The 21,810-nt window shown below is 49.7% G+C and overlaps 1 protein-coding gene across 8 annotated transcripts in view; it reads right to left on the reverse strand.

The window, feature by feature from the left end:
* Positions 1-1,716: 1,716 nt before the first annotated feature.
* MEGF6 (multiple EGF like domains 6) overlaps positions 1,717-21,810 on the reverse strand; it is a 236,829-nt gene continuing 216,735 nt past the window's right edge. For all 8 annotated transcript variants that reach the window (XM_030537922.1, XM_030537925.1, XM_030537923.1 and 5 more), the window contains 14 exons: positions 20,950-21,078; positions 18,433-18,561; positions 17,386-17,514; positions 13,321-13,449; positions 12,403-12,531; positions 11,619-11,750; positions 9,847-9,975; positions 8,112-8,240; positions 7,812-7,940; positions 7,459-7,587; positions 5,614-5,742; positions 4,193-4,321; positions 3,369-3,500; positions 1,717-2,842 (listed from right to left, as the gene is read on the reverse strand). In XM_030537922.1, the coding sequence (XP_030393782.1) occupies positions 2,778-2,842; positions 3,369-3,500; positions 4,193-4,321; positions 5,614-5,742; positions 7,459-7,587; positions 7,812-7,940; positions 8,112-8,240; positions 9,847-9,975; positions 11,619-11,750; positions 12,403-12,531; positions 13,321-13,449; positions 17,386-17,514; positions 18,433-18,561; positions 20,950-21,078 (1,748 nt within the window). In that variant the 3' untranslated portion in view covers positions 1,717-2,777. The remainder of the gene's footprint in view (positions 2,843-3,368; positions 3,501-4,192; positions 4,322-5,613; positions 5,743-7,458; positions 7,588-7,811; positions 7,941-8,111; positions 8,241-9,846; positions 9,976-11,618; positions 11,751-12,402; positions 12,532-13,320; positions 13,450-17,385; positions 17,515-18,432; positions 18,562-20,949; positions 21,079-21,810) is intronic.

The raw sequence follows: 21,810 nt of genomic DNA on the forward strand, positions 1-21,810 counted from the left end.
TGATCCCACGTGGTGAGGACGGGTGAGTAATCCAATGTTAGATATTTGACTTCAGCTACGTTATTCACGTAACTGAAGTTGTGTATCTAAGATCAATTTCCCCCCGTAGTGTAGACTAGCCCAGAGAGACAGGGGCTTGCGAGCTTATCCTGTGTGTGTGCACATCCTTGAGGCCAGCCAATTGCAGAGACAAATGCAGTGTCATGTGACTGAGTTAAGTGATAAGATCCCATCTGCCGATGATCCAGTCTGCCAAGACCAGCACTGAATGTGTTACTCAGATGATAATGGGCCTGTGTGAGGGAGCCAGAGGCTGCTACAGGCTTAGAACGCCAAGGGCTGAGAATAACAATGTAACCTGGGGGAATTGTTCTGCCGTGTTTGGGTGTTTGTTTGGGAAAGAGAAGGGTAATTGGTTGAGAACCTGGGTAGGAAGTCTGAGTCTTGGGCAAATATTTGAAAATAAGGGGTTATCTGCTTGTCAAGTCATTGGGGCTGGTGCATAAAGACAATGCAGACACGGAAAACAAGCTGGATGTGTTTAAAGAATAATCAGTGACCTCACAAAAGTAATGGAAGATTGCTAGAACACCTGCTGTATGATATTGGGGAGTTTGTGTGAGTGTGAGGGAGTGTGTGGGCGGGCTGCTGGGGCTGCGTGCTGGGAGTGAGGCTGAGCCCTGGGTTGGGGGCGGGGCGTACCTGATTAGGGGTCCTATCTAAGAAGCCAGGCCCTCAGGCAGCGGCACAGGCAGCTGCAGCGGCACAGGAGCCAGCCAACAGAGCTGCTAACAGAGGAGTTTCAGTGGGAGTTCCAGGGGGAGGCCACAGGGGAGGCCACGGCAGAGAACCCAGGCAGGCACTCAGCCAAGGGAAGGGGCAGGGGTCTGCCAGCAGCCCAGGGCTTGTGGGTGGCCTGCGGTGCACTGTGAGGCATGGCTTGCCAGGCACAGGAAGCAGGTGCAGACACACTGAGGATGACCAGATGCAGTAGCTGTGGCACGTACCTGGTCCTGGAGGGGGCACCTGAAAGGAGTTTCGTCTGCATGAAGTGCCGCCTGATAGAGCTGCTGGAAGAAAAGATGAGAGGACTGGAGATGCAGCTGGAAACTCTGGCTGAGTTTACAAGGAGCTTTGAGCAGATGATGGAACACAGACATGATGAGATAATGGAGCAGGTACTTAAAGAAATCATCTGCAAACACTTGGAAGGTGGTCAGGTGATAGGGAATAGCCAGCTTGGATTTGTAAAGAACAACTCCTCTCAAACCAATCTGATAGCGTTCTTTGATAGGATAACGAGCCTTGTGGATAAGGGAGAAGCGGTGGATGTGATATACCTAGACTTTAGTAAGGCATTTGAGACGGTCTCACATGATATTCTTATAGATAAACTAGGAAAGTACAATTTAGATGGGGCTACTCTACGGTGGGTGCGTAACTGGCTGGATAACCGTACTCAGAGAGTAGTTGTTAATGGCTCCCAATCCTGCTGGAAACATATAACAAGTGGGGTTCCGCAGGGGTCTGTTTTGGGACCGGCTCTGTTCGATATCTTCATCAACAACTTAGATGTTGGCATAGAAAGTACGCTTATTAAGTTTGCGGACGATACCAAACTGGGAGGAATTGCAACTGCTTTGGAGGACAGGGTCAAAATTCAAAACGATCTGGACCAATTGGAGAAATGGTCTGAGGTAAACAGGATGAAGTTCAATAAAGACAAATGCAAAGTGCTCCACCTAGGAAGGAAAAATAACTTTTCATCAAATGAGCGGCTAACTAACTAACGTCATATGTTACACCCTCCCTTGCCACAGCTGGGTACAAGAAACTTTGCTTTACAAGATTAAGTTTGTGCAGTGGAACAGAGTGCAGAACACCTTCAACTTGCCTTTACACATCTCCGAGCTAAACAGGTTCATAGCTCAGCTCCTCGGGTCCTGACCAAATATTTATTTGCAAAAAGATGCATTGCTCATTTGATGAAAGATGAGGTTACAAAAACGGCGTCTGATCTACTATGCTACACCAAGCCATTATTTGATATACATACTACTACAAACCACATTGCGTTTCATGTGATGCCAGAAGAAGCACTCACCTGTAAGTAAGTCAAGTCTCAAAGTTTGCACAATCCCCAGAGTCCTTGTCGACCAGGACTTACAGTACATAAATGCGAGTGCTCTTATGACCCACTTACTTACTGAATGTTCGTTTTATTACAGCACTGTGGCCAATGGTAAACTCCAATGACAGACTGCTCACAAGTTCAGAAATCCAGTGATGCAGCACATCCACACACTGGTGCCGGGGATCTTTGGCTACCAAGCATGAAAACACATTTGTACATCTTCCCATAAATACCTTACATAAATATGTATTTGGATTGATTACAATTCCAGACCAACAATGAAAAACAAATTAGAGACTGAGCTACAGCTGTCCAATAATTGCCTACTGGAGAAAAACCACATTTGAACTACTGTATCTCTATTATAGAGTAAAAATGAAATGCTTCCCTAAGTGTGTGATCGAGCATGACATTCCAAGAGCAGTTATTCCAGCTGCGTGGCTTTTTAGACACTTGTTCAGTGTCTCCTTGCAGAGGTGAGTGAGCTGTGTACAATGGTCTCCAACCTCTTAGGCTGAATTGCAGGTGGCCCAGTATTTGGTCACCAAAAGAACTCCTGGGTGGTTACTGTTAGCAAAGAGAAAGACCAGGGGCTTGTTTACAAGCTGACTCTTCTTCTCCTTGAACATGGTGGCTATATGACCTAATGTTTCACAGGCTGGACATCTCTCCCGGGAGCAAACAGGTAGGATATTCTAGCTGCCACAGCTACAAGAGAAGACAGAACAATGTGAAATCTTATAGAAGGAGCAGGAGCATAGGTCAAACTGCCCTCTTCACCTCTGCTGTGGGATGCCACCACTGGCCCGTTGGACTGATTCATACCTTCTCAGATGCGATTGGTTTTCTCTAGAGTAGAGCTACCCAAGCTAGCTTTAATGTAGCTAGTTGCCTGAGGAAGGCATGTCCTAGCTAGCATCACACTGCCATGGCATCACTGCTGTTAGTACCCAGCCCGTACCTGCCTAATGGAAACACCTTTGGTGATAGTGTGTCAGGTCCAAGCCACGGGGCTGCTTTAGCTGATGATCGTGTCTACACTAGGCTGTACTAGTCCTGCAAAATGTCAAACCCTGAGGGCATGACGACAGTTCTTGGGGGGGGGGCGGGGGTGCCCCCATATTAAAAGCACTAAGCCACAACCCTTTTCATCTTGCCCCACCTTTGCAATCAGTCACTGGTGCGGGGTGACAGTGGGAACTATGGAAATAGCAGCATTGCTGCCTGAAATTACCTTCTTGACACATAGGGCCTATGTACCCATTAATGCAAGTGCACTGGCCATTCTGAGCATTGCAGAAAGAGTTGACAGAGGCACAGTCACAGGTCAGGGCGCAATCTGGGCCAAATTTATCCGGGCGGCAGTCTGGAGAGAGAAGAAAGGCAGAGAGACTGTTTGTTTGTTTGTTTGGAGGAGCTGGAAGTATTTCAGTGCGTTAGCTGGCAGTTCTGTCTAAGCATTGTCTGATATTGAGGTGACAGAATGAAGCACAGACCTGGTGAAAGGTAAGGGGGCACTTTGCCCCAGGAGAGGGATAGGACAGGCTGTACCTTATCCCTGGATTGGTTCGACCACCCCAAGGGCCCAGAGGGGAGTTCAGGTTCCATTCAGTTGTTGGCTTCTTGACTCCAGCTAACAATCAGGGCAGAGGAGTGTGTTGTGATTGATTGATTGATAGGGCCACCCATCCACTAAGGGCGAGACGGACCATTGCATTCAGTCACTGCTGGGAGATGTAGAGATAAATGGCCCCACATCTCATCTCATAGGAGCACTTGGAGCCATCCAGCCCTCCCCACTCATGCTATAGAACTTACTTACTTCAGTAACTGTTCTATGAATGTGACCTACAGAGCCAACGGGCACAATTCTCCTCTTACATTAGTGTAAGGCTGGTGCAAGAAGACCCAGATCCGATGTCTTCTGGTTAGGCCACAAAAATGCCCCTCCCTTTAGTAGTCCCAGCCCCAGACAGGAGAGTGGGGATTGATAGCACAGCTGTCCTAACATCATCACTTGCACACCTGTTATGTCTGTTGCAAATAATCCACACTCACCCAGGTCACACTTGGTGCCAGTTTTTCCAGGCGGACACAGGCAGCGTCCACTGACGGGATCACATGGTGCGTTTCCTTCACAGTCACACAACTGCTGGCAACACTCGCCGTACCGCCCCTCCTCGCAGCCTGTTTGTTAGCATAAGAGAAAGGGTGAAGGGCAGCCCAAGGCTCTCTGGCCCTTTGGACTATGCTTTTTCACACAGCCAGTCTTCCCCATCCTGTGGGCCTCACCGCCCAAGACAAGAGACAATCTTCTTTACGTGGAACTGATCTCAAGGCACCAGGAAACCCTGCATGCGTTTTCCCTCTGAGGGCAGGGCCAGGGCTACGCCCTGTCAGTAGGAGGCCCATGTCACTGACTTTTGTGACAGAAGCTGAGTCTGTTGTGGCGATTGGCCCTGTGCACTCAGTCAGGGCCAGTGCAAGGAAGTTTCACCTAGGGTGCCACACTTCCACCTTGCACCCCTCACCCAGCTAACTCAGCCCCCCCACCCAGGCAGTCCCCCCCCCCACAGCAGATACCCCCCAACCGCGACAGCTAACCCTTCCCCTCCCCTCATCCCCCCACGGCAACTAACTCTGCCCAGAGAGACTCCCCCCCCGCCACAGCACCTAACCCTGCCTGGGGAGACTTCCCTCCTCCTCCCCCCCTCCCCAGCTCACCTCGGCTCTGTCTCCTCCCCGCCCAGGCTTGCGGCACTGATTGGAGGAGACTGAGAGCTGGGCTGTGTGCTCAGCGGAGGAGGCAGAGTGGAGGTGAGCTGGGGCACAGAGCTGTTCCCCTGTGCGCGCCCGCCCCCCGTTACTGTGGGTAGCCCTCCCACCCAGCTCACCTCCACTCCACTTCCTTGCCTGAGGGGACTTTTAGGCACCCCTCAACCACTAGGCACCCTAGGCAGCTGCCTAGTTTGCCTAAATGGTTGCACCGGCTCTACGCTCCGTTTAGTAATTATTTCCAGGGGGTGTTGGGCAAAACAGAAAATCTTAGGGGAGAGAGAACGAATTGCTTGATTATTTATGTGTTTTTGTGCCTCTGCTTGGCTAAATTTGAGTCATTCCAACTGGCTCAAGGTAGCAGAAAACTGGCATCTAAGAAATCACAGCACTCCAGGGTTCCATTGCTGTCCCCACCTTCCCTACCTCTGTGAACACCACAGTGGGGCTGGCACTACTTCCTACCTCAGTGGGTTTGACAAGTGGATGGCAAGCACTCTGATTAGCAAATACTACCTCATAGTGCCAGAGCCAGAGCCCTTTTAAGATTATCTTAACACCCAGCCTGTTTGCCAGCAGTACCTTCTCCACAATGCCCCACTCGTGCCAGCTGGAAGTACATTCACAGACAGCAGCACTGGGCCCTGCCTATGCAGTGAGAAGACGTCACCTTTGGATGGGAAATACGCTGAAGTGATCTCTACCTGTCTGACAGCGGTCTTTGTGGAAGCCAGCAGGACACAGACACTGACCGGTCACTGGGTCACAAGTTGCGCCATTCTGACAATCACACAACTCCTGACAACGAAGTCCATGGAAACCTGGAGGGCAGGCTGGGAAAGAAGCCAGTTGGAGAGTTCATTAGTAAACACAGATCACTTCACTGACACCTTATTTGCTGGGGGTCCCACCAGCTCCAGCTCCTGCTCACCCACGGGAGGAAGGCGTAAGCCCTTTACATGGGGAAGTTTCGAGATGCAGAGGGACACTCCTGCACTGGTTAATCCCTCCCAACACAGAGGTCTTTCTGACACTTGGACAGCAGCCAGTAGCCTGCTCGCAGGCTTTCTTTTAGCTGCACACTGGATCCACAAATCATCATCATTTATTATCAGACTTAGGAGCGGAGCCCGGCGAAGCAGATTTTTGCCTGGAGCTGGAGCACAACTCCAAAGCCCTGTTTGTTTATTACTGTAGTGCCTAGGAGCCCCACTCACAGAGCAGGCCCCCATTCTGTCAGGCACTGTACATACAGTGAACAAAGAGCTGGCAAACTATCCGCAGTCAGCTCTGGAAATTCAGGAAGGGTGTTGAACGTAAAGTCTTACTCTTTCCATGGATCGCAATAGCAAAAAAGATGTAAGCTTGGAATACAACAACTCACTTTTCACCCATCTGAACTGTTTCACTGACATCCTGGGCAGGCCATGGTAGGCTTTGCCCATGGAAGTCCTCTTCCGTTTTAGTGAACAAGGGGAAGATTTAAGGTGAAAAATGCAAAATGTCAGGTGGGAGACAAGGTGGGTGAGGTGATATCTTTTATTGCACCACTGTCTGTTGGTGAGAGAGAGCTTCTGAGCCCCATGGAGCTCTTCTTCAGATTAGCGCAAGGCGCTCTGAGCATCACAGCTAAATGCAAGATGGAACAGGGTGTTTAGTAAGCATAGGTTCTAAGGAACCATTCCAGGTAGAGTGACCCATTAACACCTCTGCAGTCATAGGACAAAAAGGGTTTTGTTGCTGGGTTACAGATCGTTGTTATAAGCCATAAATCCAGTGTCCCTGTTCAGTCCACTACCCAAAATGTGCCAATCTTTCCCTTTGATGCAGGTGTGTGGTAGCACTGCCTTTCCCACACTACTGCTAAGGAATCTGGGTTTGTATTTGTCTGACCCGAGCACACTAACAAAACAAAATAGTTCTGACATTACAGTATGGCCCATGTTGCTGTGTTCTTGTACTCTGGATTGTTTTTAAGCAGTTGCTAATGTGGGTCAGGTTATGTGTGCACACTCCAAGCACACACAAAGGACAGGACAGGACATTCAAACCGACAGCTTCTTTAACGTGCCTGATAACCTGCCTGTGGAGTACAGGGCTGCCACACACACGCTGCAGTGCAATTTCAACTGGGCTGTGCAATGTTATGACCAACACTAGCTTCACAAGTGTCACGGGTCAGGGCTCAACAGGCTGCTTTCTCCACATGCCTCCTGTTGACCCCTCCCCAGGACAGAGCAGTGGTGAGCTGGCCATGTGAATTACCAAGAGCTCTTACAGTATGTTGCTGCCTCTGGTTTTGGCCTCTGCCAGAAGCAGGATACTAGACTCGATGGACCTCCTGAGATCTAGCCCAAACCCCTCCCCAGCTGCGTGTGTGTATGGAAGTGATGGTGCCACTGGGCCGTTCCCTTGCTGTGATGTTCAGACTGCCCCCCTGCGAGTCAGATCCGCCCCTCTACCTTATGTCCCCTGGCGCTCACATTAAACGTCTTTACAACACAGCCTCGGAGGGCAGAAGGAGCCGCCGTTCTGCTGCTTGAACTTACTGTGCTCGCATAAGTGCCCGTAGTGCCCTCTGCGGCAGTGGCAGGCTCCTGTCACTTGGTCACAAGTCCCATTATTCCGGCATGCACAGTTCAGCTGGCAGTTGGCGCCATATTTCCCTGGTGGGCATTCTGCAGGGAACACGTTTCAGAGAGAGTAACTGGCGCACGGCTCAGACGCGAGCACGTCCTGTGCGGCGGGTGACCTGTGTCCAGGCCGGGCCGCACAGGGTGCCCTGCGAGAGAGGGCACAGCTATGCATGTGGCCATTGCAAAGAGGGCATCAATTCTAAACACAAACTCAGTTTAACAGTTGCCAGGCTGGTGCCAGGACAGAGCACCTCCAGGGGGTTTACCCAGTTCGCAGAATTTCCCGGTCCACCCAAGCCCACACAAACAGGAGCCGTCGGCCGTGTGGCAGATTCCTCCATTCTGGCAGGAGCACGTCTGCTTGCAGCCTGCCCCGTACTGGTTTTTCTGGCAGACTGAAAAAGACAAAGGAGGAGCGCGTGGGAACCCAAATCCCGATGTGATCAAAAACAGACGCTACACCAATGAGGCTGGGGTAGCTTGCCTGTACCCAACCCTACAGCCCTTTCCAAACCCGGTGGTGAAATACCCAGTCTTGGTTAAATGGCACCATGGTTAATACTTACCGTGTTCACAGTTGGGACCAGTTCTTCCTGCTGGACAAATGCAGATGCCTGTCACATGGTGACAGGTGGCTCCTTCTCCACAGGAACACAGGTGCGTGCACTCCTTGCCATAGCGACCGATGGGGCAGCCTAGGGAAGGGGAGCAGAGAGGAGTCACTTCCCTAAGAGATGGTGACATTAGTATTCTTAGAAGCAGGCTGTGGTGTGAAACAGAAGAGCTTAGGTTTGGCTTGGAGGGGAACGTGTCTGTGGTTAGAGCTCTGAGACAAGGAGTCAGGAACCTTGGGTTCTTTTCAAGGCTCTGCCACTAACTCTGTGATCTTAGGTCTGATTGGGTAGAGGCGAAACGAGCCATCTCGATCGCTTGCGCTGAAGGATGAAAGCATTTTAACAGAGGCTCCAGAGCCAAGCAATGAGATGGTGCCAGGGTGAACTGCCAGATTAATGCAGCACTTCCACACACGGCAGCCATTATGATGCAGGAGACCCCCCCGGGAAGAAAGCGATTCCAATTTCAATAAAAGCAAGAAATTAAATCAGTTACTTAGGAGCTGTAATAGCAGACAGCCTCTCCTGTGTGTTTCAAAGGAAGAAAATGTGGTGCACACAGCCGATGGTGTAGTGTTGTTCCTGGGAGAAAGGCTTCCTTCCTGACCCTGCAGATGAGCCACTCATGCCATGAATCATAGGACTGGAAGGGACCTCGAGAGGTTGTCTAGTCCAGTCCCCTGCACTCATGGCAGGATTAAGTATTATCTAGACCATCCCTGACAGGTGTCTATCTAACCGGCTCTTAAAAATCTCCAATGATGGAGACTCACTCCACAACCTCCCTAGGGAGTTTATTCCAGTGCTTCGCCACCCTGACTGTTAGGAAGCATGAAATCATCTCTCTGCACATCATGATCATCTTAAACTCCTACCTGTTTCTGTAGCTCCCTCTGGTAAAATCCATTCTGGCAACAGCTTGAATCTTTGCAGCAATTCCCTTTCTTTTGCATCATCAGACCCATAACAGCGCATGGAGAAAAAACACCCCTCCCCAATGAATAAGAAGAAAATTCCCTTCCCCAAGGGTATTTTTGGCAGGGTCACTATTGGTCCTGCAGCGTTTTTGACAGAAAACATTTTGCTGGAACCCAAGAGGAAAAAGCTTCATGACCCTGTTCTTAGAAGACGAACCAAAGCTGTCAAGATTTTTCTGCATTGAGGAGATTATTAGTATTTTGTAAGGGGGGGGGTATTCTCTTTTGTGCCACATTTACTATATGAATCCCTTCCGCTGCTAATGTCTAAAACCTTTCAAGTGTAAGAAACACCCCAAACTTATGGATTTTTGCTTTTACTGTAGCTCTGAACAGTGAATCATCAAAAACAGGAGTCACTGGGAGTCAGAGGAAGGAGGAATGGTCCATGCATTTCAGCACTAATTGAGAATTCCCTCCCAGAACATCCCCTGCTAGCAGACATCTCAAAACTAGGCAGTGGAAGATACTCAGTGTAATGTTTTGCAAAGCTGGACTTGGAAGGCAAATGTGCTGCTTGAAATCTGCCTGCAATGTTCTTAGACTGTGACCTGCATCACAGCTGCTTCTCTCTTGAAGCATCTCATCCATGTGCATGGCGGCAAAGGAAGCTGCACGTGGGCAGCTAACGCCAAGATTCACCCCATCGAGATTTAAAGCAGCCTGCTACTCAGTCTCAGACTTCCCCAGGCAATACCCTGCACACTCACCAATGCTGCAGTCAGCGCCGACGTACCCAGCGGGACACTGACATGTCCCTGTGGCGGCCTCACAGCGTCCTCCATTCTTACACTTACACTGCTGCTCACAATTGAGGCCATACCAACCGGCTGAACATCCTGGGGGGGAATTAAAAAAACCCCAATGCTTAGAAAAACGACAAAGCCCGGACACTGATCATGTGGCATGTGCATTGACATTCACAATGCAAGCGTCTCCTCCCCAATCTTTATTACTAAACACTAGGTCGCTGACAAGGCAAGATGATTCGAAACAGTGTGCGGCACGTTGGCAATCCAAGGGGTCCGCCGATTTACTCATCAACATAAATGTTTGTGAAGACGTTAACCCTGGTTTACTTGCTCATACAACAATTGACATGGGTGAGTAAATGCTCTTGGCATGAACAGATGCCAGAGAGTGACACCACCCAATTCACTTCACTCAGTGACAGGAGGTGGGAGAAGGTCATTTCCTGTCTATTTTGAGTGAGAAGCTGCTGATTTCCTGACTAATCCGAACAAAGATCTCATGGTGAGCCAGAGAAAGCGGCCCTGCTGACACGACATGCACCCCAGCAAGAGGAAGATTCAGGAAGCCAGGTCTGTTGTGGCCTAATGGACTGCATGATGGAGTGGACTGTTTTGATTAGATACAACCCACATATTGTGACAGAAATAATGAAAGCGCAAGGCCATCCTGGGTTCCTTCATCCTCCCAGCACCTGCGGACATAAAGCACAGCACAAAGCACGGGGAAGTGCTCACAGCTCCTAGGCGTGGCTGCTCAAAAGCAGGCCCAATTCCCCATTTTATCTTGCATTAAGCAAATCTTCTAGAACTATACAAAATCATCAGCTACATCCCTGTTTTTCAAGGAGGCTCCTAATGGAAAAGCTATTAGTGCCGTGAAAATGCATTTTAAAAAAGCACTGCATAGAAAACTTTGAGCAAAAATGAAATTGGGGGAGATTATTTCAAGAGGGTTGCAATAAGGTGCCCATCAATCCCCACCCTTCCTCCAGTTGCGCAGTCAAAAGGAGGAAGGTGAAAGCATCTCTCAATAGCTCTCCTTGCTCTTGGCAGAGAGAAACTGATCCAAGGAGTTTTACTCTTACAGGAAAAAGTTCTCTGTTGATCATACTACATAGCCCTGGGTTAGATGGGAAATGGCAGAATGTGGTACCTGTGTATATTAAATTGTTTTTGATGGCACAAAATGCAACTCACTAATCAGTAAGAGAAAGTGTGTGTATGGGTGAGAGAGCGTGCATGTATGGGTGTGGATCGATGGATGGATGTGTGAGGATGCAGGGACAGACAGAGGACCAAAGGGAACAGAAAACGCCTGCTTGGGCAGAGTCATTTCCCCCGTGACTGGCAAGGTTCACAAAGACATAACCTGGGAAATGTTTTAAAAAAAACTCTCAAGCTGCACGAGTGAGGGGAAAGGAAAGAAGAGTGGGAACCTGGGATGACAGCCAATCCGAATGCAGGAGGTGCCATATTGGAGCGGTCCCAAGGTTCCTGGAGTTCAGTTCCTGGTCATGACTACTATCCATGCTGCCGAGGAAGGTGGAGTCCCCTCTCCTCTGTTTAGTTAATTGTGAATGCTACTAGAAACTTCCTTCCTGACCCCACAAGATGATCAGCTTATGCCCTGAAGGACACAGTCCCTGATTGGCTAGCATCCAGCAGAGACGCTGTAGGTGAAGTCACATGAACCTTGACAACACGGAAGACAAAGTTTAGCGCAAACTCACTTAGCTGGCAATTTCTTCCATGGTAACCAGGTGCACAGATACACTCCCCAGTGACAGGGTGACAGTCTTGGTTCACTTCTGGGCACTGGCAAGCCTGAGCACAGTTCAGCCCAAAGGTCCCTGGCAGACAGGCTGTAAGAAGAAGAGATGAAAACACCACAGCATTATTGTAGGAGCTCTTGGTCTCCCCACAAAGCCCGCTCCCTATTGTATGTCGTATTTAGAATTCCACTATAGAGCAGGACATATTGGTATCAAAACCCAGAGCCAAGATTTAGAATGGCTTTCAGCGCGCATGGTCTTACATCTGCCACTCAAAGCAAGGGGAAATGGGAACCAGTCTCGCTGGTGTATCCTGTTGTGAGGAGCATGGGGGGTAGTTGCTAGGATGCACAAAGGAGTGGGATTGAAGAGGATAGGAAGTATTTTCAGATACTAGATGCCCTCTGCAATCATGCATCCCCACATGCACGGAGAGATCTGAAATACATACACTTACAGCACTGAAGAATGTGCTCACATGCCTCTGTCTCTCCCAGACTTGCTCATATCCACAGGAGCTCTTTCTCTCTGATTTATTGCTAATCCTTTGGATGGAATATGCTGCTCTGGTTTCCCACTTGGCTGCCTTTGCTCTGCTAGGATTATGTGGGCATGCTCCGCCTGCCAAAGTGTGAGCTGCTATTTGGCAACGCATTGGGTTTTTTTTAGTAGTAATGGATTGACCCGTCTAGTTCCCTGGACTCTGCTAGTAACTGTAGAAGGGCTGTTCCCTCCTCCGTACATTGTTCACATCCGTGGCCCATAAATCCTGGAGGGCAGCCACACTGGCCAGTGACATGGTTGCAAGGTGTTCCTGGGGGACAGTCGCAGCGGCTGGCACAGTCCTTCCCAAATGAACCAGGCAGGCAGGCTGTGGGAAGGAAACAGGGTGGGGAAAACAAATCAAGACAAAAGGCTTGCAAATTCTTCCTATGCCCAGCACCAGCAGGAATTTGATCAAGTGTAATTAAAGGTTTAATGCAGTATTGCGGAAGCCTTCCTGGAGACATGAAAGAAATGCCCCACTGAATACCAGTGTGAGCTGAAGACGTGTCGTGTCCCAGCTGGGCACCGTCTGTCCAAGGAGTTGCTAAGAAGCCAATGTGTCCTAAATGAGCAAATCTGAAAGTCTGGCTGCTTCCCCCAATCATCCCAAGGCCCCCTTTCCCCGGCACACTTCTCTTTCTAGTACAATGAGAGATGCCAGACGGACAGGCTAAGAAAACAGTCCTCTTAACCAAACAGGTACAGTAGGGCACCAGCCATACAAGCTTCCCCCGAGCTGCCTCGGCCTGGAGGCTCTGTGAGAGAGGTGAGTGGGAGTTCAGTTTTTGTGACCCGTTTAGCCCTGGGCCTCTGCTGAGATGTCTTGGTGACTATCAGTGCCAATAATGCTGCGGCCGTCTGACTACTGGGGACTGTACTGGGCTCGAACTCCGGCAGCATTTGTTACAGCAACCGAGGTAAATGCCTCTTTCTGTAGCCCACTTCCCATCCCCTGAGCCATCTACTCCCACTTCGTCTGTTACTCTAGAGAAATCAGGCTTGTTCCCAAAACGTCCAGGCTCCGTGGCTTCATCTGAGGCTGAAATGTAACCAGAACAGCCTGAGCAGCAGAGACGATGCAGACGTGATGTGATGAGAGGTGTGATTCTCTCACCTTTCTCACAGCGCTGTCCCCTCCAACCTGCGGGGCAGTCGCAGGCGCCAGTGATGTGGTGGCATGAGACTCCATCCCCACAGGCGCACTGCTCTGCACAGCGCTCTCCGAACGTACCTTCCGGGCAAGCTGCAGCGATTCAAACGTACAGAGAGGTGGGGGTTAAAGGGGTTCTACAGAATGAATACAGGCATGGTCTGGTTTCATTACACAGGGAAATTCAAACTATGCTCTCCAGGCACAAAGAACTTCAAACGTTTATTTTATGTCCCTTTCGTTTTCTCATGTCAGGAGGTGAAGTTTTATGTTTCACTTCATGTTTGACAAGTCAGATAGGCCCAGCTCTGCACTGACAGGGCCCAACGAGACTGGGAACAGGATCAAATAGACCAGACTTGTTTCTTTTCTTTGGTGGTGGCGATAGGTACCAGGCTGACAGCTCTGGAGAATGGGTCCTTCATTCATCCCCAGAGGAGGTACAGCATGGGCAGCAGCTGGGCAAGCTTCCCAACACTGCTTGGCTGGAGTGCCAAGACCCTGACCTGAAAGGGTCCCTGTACCGCAGCTGCTTTAGGAGTGAGAGAAGAGTTTAATCTCTGTAGCCCAGTCAGTCCATGGCCTCTTGACTGAGACCATCAACAAGGGAGCCAGTTAGTGCCAACTGTGCTGTTGCTGCTTTACCTGTCAAAGGGGAAACTTGTTGACTAGGAATAAACTCATGACACTGGCCACTGTGCAGTCACCAGACAATAACATGTTAATCACCACTGCTCTGGGCAAGAGTGAATCAGTGAGCACCGGGGAAAAGGCTCCATCTCCCATTACCGATCGTCTGAAATCGCCAGTCCCCGGGGAAATCCATTGACTCAGCATTTCTTTGCACTCTCCATAACAATCTTGCTTGTTTCTAAGAGTGGGATTTTCTGATTCTTCTGTTCATAAAATGAGGTCATAAGGTCAGTTAGGCCAAATTCAGCCGTGGCCTAAACAGTTCTAACTCCCAAGGATGTCAGTGGAGTTGCGCACATCTATGTCAGGGCTGAACTTGGCACTTCCTGTTGGATTTGTGACATCTCCATTACCTTTGAGATAACAGACCATGAGGTCAGAAACTTTGGCAGAATCCAGGGTGGGGAGAAAGTAGGTGCTGAGGCGGGGAGACGAGCTGAGCCAGGCAGAAAGCGGGGAAGAAAGAAAGTTGTGAGTCGACAAACTGCTCTTTGCATAAATATTCTCTTCTTCCTAATTCGGTATGAAAGTCTCTCTCTTTAACAGTGCCAAATGTTTTTGGACGCATTATTCCTGGCACCATTTAGTGGGAGCTGGGGGGCAGGATAGCATCACCATCAGGGCCATTCTCCTCCTGTCATCTATGAAGAAGTGAGAGGCTGGTTCTTAAAGCATATGGAAACCAGATAAGACCGTCATTGTCTGAATTTTAGAGAAGTTAGCTGCACAAACGCACAAGCTACACAACTAACTCGCAACTAGTCAACAGGACTGAGTGCACAAATTCAGTAACTGCATGTGCAAATGACAAAATCGGTGCATTTGTCTATGCACTCACCCAATTTGCACATGCAATTGGGGTAACTGCAAGCATAGATTAGGGACATAGTTGTGCATACATTGTGTGTGCACATTTGCACACCTAACTTTTCTAAAAATCAAGCCCTAAAAGGAAGTCAAATAAAGGAGTCTGACTTTTGATGGGGAAGGGGTAAGCTAGCAAGGGATAGGCATTGCTGGACTTTTTAAATCTTAATGTCTATATAGACAGTGGTCTCAATGTAGTGAAATTCTGCCTACAGTGAGACAGAAAAAGTCCTGAATAGTTTCACTGCCACTCATCGTTCTGGTTATGATGATCCATTGCTTCAAGCTGCCCTGTGAAAAGCAACGACTTGACTAGAGGAGGGTCATGTGCAAAGAGTTCCACATAACACGGTGACACGGACCTGCGATCTGGTAAAGTGCCTTGAGGTTGACTTGAATACCCAGCCAAAATGATGGTGCCTGCCAGTCCCCAAAGATGGTGGATAGTTAAGTGAAATGTGTGTTTCACGTTACAGTACTTGAGGCTGTACTGAGGGTGTGCCAAGTGCAGTCAAAGCTCTTTATGGCACAGCTCTCATTATCTGCTTTTCTCCTCAGACAGAAGAACCAGATGACTAAGGTCCAATGCAAATAAGTGAGGGTAACAAGCAGGGATGCTATGGAACAGAGCAGACATTTGGAATCTTCCACTGAACGTTTGCTTCTGTGGGTAATTCTCTCCTGCACTTTCTAATTGGAAGGAGAAGCAGAGCCGTATGCTGGCATTGCTGTTTGCAATTTGCATCATGACACCGCATTCAGGTCTGGAAAACACTAAAATAAATTTCACTGGCACCATCAGAACTCTGCCCTGGCCCCTCATGCACACTGGCCCAAGAGGAGCTCAATGCCACGTAGCAGAACACTCGATATTCTGCTTGGAGAAGGCTCAGAAGCTTCTGAAGGTTCCATTCAGAGCAGAATCCAAAAATTCAGATACTTTTCTTCTAACCATGAGGTCAGATATCTCACAAGAGCACATCCTGCTTTCATCGGAGTCTGAAATCCCCCGGAGCTGCCTTATACAGCTTAATAGAATGCGCGTGATGGGGGGGCAGGGAAAAATCAAGCAGAAATAGAAGGGGTTCAGAGAGGACAAAAGCTACTAGAGCCCTGGAATGACCTTTTGTGTGAAGAGAGGCCGAGAGGGAGCGGAACAATGCTACACATCATGTTCTGTCCACACAACTCAGCCAGAGAGAGCAGCAGTGAAAGGGACACTCCGGAAGACGATTAGGATTTCTCAGCTTTGCAAAGCCTCAAACAGCTCTTGAAACTTGCCTGACCTTCGTCCCACATTAAGAAATGTTCCAGTAATGTCATATTACAGGCCACAGCCTGCTTCCTGCTAATGATCCAGGGAACAAAGCAGCCACACACCCACAATACCTACAAGAGCTCAGAACTAAAGCAGTGACACACTAAACACCTCGTAAATGTCAGGGCTTTTCCTAGCCATGCTGCTGAGGGTGGGAATGGCTGCAGCAGACAACTCATTCATGCCCACAGCTTCAGCTGATTACCAGCCTCAGACTAATAACCCCCTTCACAGTGGGCTACACTTGCTGTGGCTGCTGGAATTTCGGGGAGGGGAGGGGCTCCCCTTTGCTGATCTTCTGGGATTTGATCCAGTCCCTAAGGCTCCCCTTTCTCACGCCAGTCTCCCTTTCAACACTAGCTAATAGCAAAGGGATTGCCAGGGTACTTAGTAAAGTCTGTAGATAAGATGAATAGGAGGGCCGCAGAAGGCAGGCCTAAGAGCTTGCTGGGGCTTAGGACAGAAGCCAGGCATTTTGGGTCTGCACAATGGTGCCAGCAGTGAGTAAGCTCAGAAGCTGGAAAGGGGGAAGAAGGGAAGGTGATCTGGAGCAGCATAAAGCTATAAAAGTCTTGGGACAGGAGGAGGTTTTCCTATGACATTTCAGCTTCACCCTGCCTTCCACTGCCATCTGCTGCTCAGGGGCAGGCTGTGTATCTCTCTCATTCAGGGTCTGCTCCTGCAGGTTTGCCATTGACTTCGGGGGAGCAGAATGACACGTTAGGATCTCTGGGAAGGGACGTGGCCTTTTCATGACTGTACAGCACTGCGTACACGCAGGATAACATTGCTTTTGTTCAGACCTGGAGGGGAGAACAGCGACAGACAGAACAAGTTTGCAAAGCTAAAACCATGGCATGTTTTCTCTTGAGCTGTGCAAGCCAAATGTTGGGCCCTTTATTTACTCAATAATTCCCTGGCACCTAGAACAGATGCATCAAGCAAAGTATCTGCTACCTCCAGCAGAGGGGACTTGTGCTTTTCTCGTTGTATCAAAAACAGCCTTTTAAAGAAAACAAGGTAACTCGACTTCCCTGAACCTCAGAAAGGTTCCATCTGAGAGAGGGCTCAGGCCAGCCAAACCCATTCCCTTGTCCTGGCAGGTAAGCAGGAGCTACAACTACTGGTGGGCTCCTGTGGTTTTCACTTACAGCGTTGGCACTGCTGCCCAGTCCAGCCAGCCCGGCAGATGCAGTGGCCTGTCTGACGGTCACACAGCCCCCTGTTCTGGCAGTCGCAGGCTTGCTGGCAGTCCACACCATACTGTCCTTGCGCACATTCTAGTGGAAGCCAGAGAGAGTTGACTGAAGTGGTTTTAGAAATAGCACGTGACAGAATCTTAGCCCAGAAATATAAACCCACAACTCCTCCTTGGGGACAGAAAGTAAGGATGTCTCTACACGGCAGCTGGGAGCAGGGGCCCCCCAGCCTGAGTAGAGAGACTTGTGCTAGCTTTCCTCGAGCTAGCACGCTAAAAATAGCAGTGTGGACATTGAAGCTCCGGTGGAGACATGGGCTAACTGCCTGAGTTCGAGCCTGCCCACATCCCAGTCTCTGAGCTGGCGCGGCTGGCCCTCCCTTAAACGGGAGCTGCAATGTCCACACTGCTCCTTTTAGCACTCTACCTCAAGCAGAGCTAGTGCCTGTCTGTCTCCCCATGCTGGGAGGCACGTTCCCAGCTGCAGTGTAGACAGACTCTAGAGGGACAAGGCTAATGACCTTGCTATCACCACCAGATTGTTCTAAGACGGGCTACTGGAGTTATGGCTCCGTTGACCACAGGTGTTCCTCCCCCTGGATGCAGTCTTGACTGAGTGTAGATGAGATTAGAAAGCACATTGTGCTTCCCTCACGGGCATGTGCTGCACCAGCTCAGACGCACGCTGGCATCAAAACCATTTGGAACCAAACTCAAAATGTTCAGAAGCTGCACTGCTGCTTTTTGTTGGAAATTTGGTTGCCCTGTTTTCATTACATTTTAATATAAACATGGCCCAAACTCTGTTCCCTGAGGCCCCCAATGCTCCTCGCTTTCCTTCTGCAGCCAGATTACTATTTTCTTGCAATCTTGGAGCACGAAATGACAGAAATGAAATTAGGGAAAACTTCTTAGGAGTGAGTCAGATGTGCAACAAACGTTTTGCAGGTTCCAATGGCCCATAGTTAACGTGGCCAGCTGCTCCACTCCTGGTGCTTACCCAGCTCACAAGCCAATCCAGTCCATCCTTCCAGGCATGTGCAGTGCCCCGTGACGGGGTCACACGTTCCGCCATTCCCACAGAGGCAGTGCTGCTGGCAGTTCACGCCATAGAAACCATATGGACATGCTTGGGGGAAAATTAGGACAAAGACCAAAGTCAGAAAGCAGTTCTTGACACTGGTTTAAAATGCAGAGATCAGGCCTGTTGTAATGTACGAAGTGGGGGTGAGGAGTGGGGTTAGGAGTAGACAGAAATGAAATGGAACTGCTACCACTAGAAATAAGTAACAAGAACACAATGCAGTAATGCCTGGGGGCTGCCTAGCTGCCCCCACAGGAGGGTTCTGCATTTTTACTTGTACATAAGGGGTGTCAGGCCACAGGGGACTGGGCTGGGGTGGGGAAGGGAGAGAAACAGCAGAGAGGTGAGGGAGTCACATGCATGGAAAACCTCAGTGCATGGAAAACCTCTCTCTTCTCTCCCATGCTTTCCCCACAGCTCCCACTTTACCCATTTGGTAGTGCCTTGACCTCCTGAGCCCTGCTCGAGGCTTCTTCCCATTCAGTGTGTGCGGAGTAGGGATCAGCTCCACCTCCCACCAACTACAGAAGCCCGGCTCCTGGCTACTCTCTCTCTGTCCCGGTGCAGTGGTTCCAATGACACCAAGTGACCCCTCCGAAGCTCACCAGGCAGGTGGGAACCTGCCTACAGGCCCGGCAGGACCTGTGGGCTGGTGAGGTGGTTGTGGCATGAGGTCTGGCAGAGGGTGTGAGGTGGTGGGGGGCTGCAGATCACTCAGCCCAGCCCCACCCTGCCCCAGCAGCAGCCTGCTGCTCTCCCCTGCTGTCCTGGACACCTGGCTGGCTGCAACCCTGTGTATTTTAAACCCACCAGAGCCTGCAGGAGCGAGAGACTCCAGACAGGGGGGAGGCAGGGCAAGGAGTACTGGTCCACTCTGTGCCGCGCTGCCATGGACGCCTCCACGGATGGAGCCAACCGGATCCTGCTGCCAACCCAGGTGTGAGCTGCACACTCCCCTGGGTAAGTCACTTTCTGCCCTGGAAGGGTGGGGCCCTGTCATTTTATTCCTTTGGGGGGCGGGCAGCAAAACAAGGTTTGGGAACCTCAGCTCTAGTTACTGGTCCCTCCTCTGGGAATGACCCATAGATCCCAGAATGGTGAGTCTGGGGGAACGTATGAGAATCCTGGGTCCCACTGGGCAAGGTCTCAGCAAAACGTGGCACTGCAAGTGAGTTGGAAGACTGGAGGTATTTAGCCCAGTGGAACAAGGAAGGTGGTTTTGGATCACCAGCTAAACACAGCTTGGCACAAGACTGCTATAAACTTGGCTTTTCCAAAGGCCAGATGGGGGGTGGGGGGTGCCTTGCATAACACAGTAAACTTGGAAGAAAAGAGCCTGGATGCTGAACTATGCTTGGCCTGTGTTTTCCTGCAAAAGCTTTGTTGCTAGTGAAGATATTTCTCTTCTCCTTCTTGCCCCTGCTGTGAGGTCCATAACCCCGGGCTTGCCACTTCACACGTTGCTACCATAGAAATGAGCTGGGGTGTCACAAATAGAGCCTCACAACATCGCTGCAGGATCCAGTGGAAGGTGTTCCTGTTTCCTGGGATGTCTGTGCCTGGCATAAAGAGGCTGGTGGGATCAGTAACTTGATGACATTTAAGTAACTCAATGGTCCACCAGATGCCTTTGGAGAGTGTTTAGTCCGGAATACTCTGAATTATTTTTAAAGGGAGTTGTATGAATTTAGTGCCACAGGTTGGCAGCCAGTGACTTCAGTCTTGACTTGCAGAACCTCCTGCTCTTCCACGTCTGGGCAATGCTACCAAACTTCACTATCAAAGAACGATAGGACGGACACAGTCATCTTGATGGAAAAACAACTTCTCTGTCGTTTACCATAATAGTCAAGTAAAACAGGTTATATCGGCATTTTCTAAAGTTCCTTTAGTGCTTGATTCTGCTTGCTAAACCTTCAGCTGCCAGGAGCTGGGACTGAATGACAGAGGATGGATTACTCAAAATTGCCTGTTCGGTTCATTTCCTCTGAAGAGTCTGGCACTGGCCGCTGCCGGAAGACAGGATACTGGGCTAGATGGACCATTGGGCTGACCCCGTATGGCTGTACTTATGTTCTTATATTATATTAAGCTGCTGTAGGACCCCAGAAAAAGCATGTAATCACATGCTTAACTGTAAGCACACGTCTGGTCCCATTGACTTGGGACTAAGTGCTTTGCTGGATCAGGGCCAGAATGCTCAGTGCTTTGCAAGACAGAGCCCTTACTGAGAGTTAGCACGTGCAGCACAAGGGGAGATGATATGAACCATGATCCAAGCTCAGCACCACGCCACCAGAGCACAGCTGCTAGGCCAATTCAAACTACAACTCACACAGAGACTTGGAATTTTTTTTTTTCCAATGGCTGATTTTCTCTGCAGGACAAGGAAGAAGACAGTTTGGAATAGGACATGACCACACGTTGTATTACCTTGCTGACAAGTGGCTCCTGTCCATCCAGCCGCACAGAGACACTGTCCACTAACATGGTCACAGGTGGCATCATTAAAGCAGCTGCATGCCTGACTGCAATTCTCTCCATACCAGTCATCCTCACAAGCTGCAGGGAAACACAAGTAGGCACAACAACTAAGTAACAGGTATTAGTTACATAGACTTGTATTGCTGATTCAGAAATGCAGTTGTTTGGGAGAAGACAAAGAGGACGAACCAGCAACCTCACCAACGAAAATGTTACAAGGAGGTCAGGTTAATTGCCAGCTATGCCTGCTCAAGGAGAGGAGGGGAGGGGGGGGGGAGAGAGAGAGAGAGAGAGAGAGAGAGAGAAAAATATGTTTACACTATCAAGAGAAAATAACAGTCAGATTGTATATATGGCTGCAGTTCACAAATATGGATGTTAGTTTTCAATGATATTTTGAAAGTAATCTATTAGGAAGCTGTTCTCACAGATGCCCCAAACCTCACTACTATCTGCAGTTATGGGCAAAGAGGCTGAGCCATTCAAAACTTTTGGAGGTTGTCACAGAGTCACCGGGCGATGCTCTGGAACTGCTCCCCACCAAGCCAGTCAGGACTTTGGGGAGCCTCCTCTCCCTTGGAGCAGACTTGTTCAGGGCAAGAAGCTCACACGGCTTCACCTCCTGGGTCTCTCCTTGGAGTAGTCAGCATCCTCTGCCCCTCCGTGCGCTTCCCACAGCGAGCCTGCCCCAGCGGGGTCCTGGGGAAGCCACAGGGTCCTGCACCCCCACTTCGCAGTCAGACATGACTCTTAGCCAGCCAGTAAAACAGAGGTTTATTCGATGACAGGAACAGGGTCTAAAACAGACCT

The sequence above is a fragment of the Gopherus evgoodei genome, chromosome 18 (assembly GCF_007399415.2).
Source record: "Gopherus evgoodei ecotype Sinaloan lineage chromosome 18, rGopEvg1_v1.p, whole genome shotgun sequence".
Classification (NCBI taxonomy): Eukaryota; Metazoa; Chordata; order Testudines; family Testudinidae; genus Gopherus; species Gopherus evgoodei.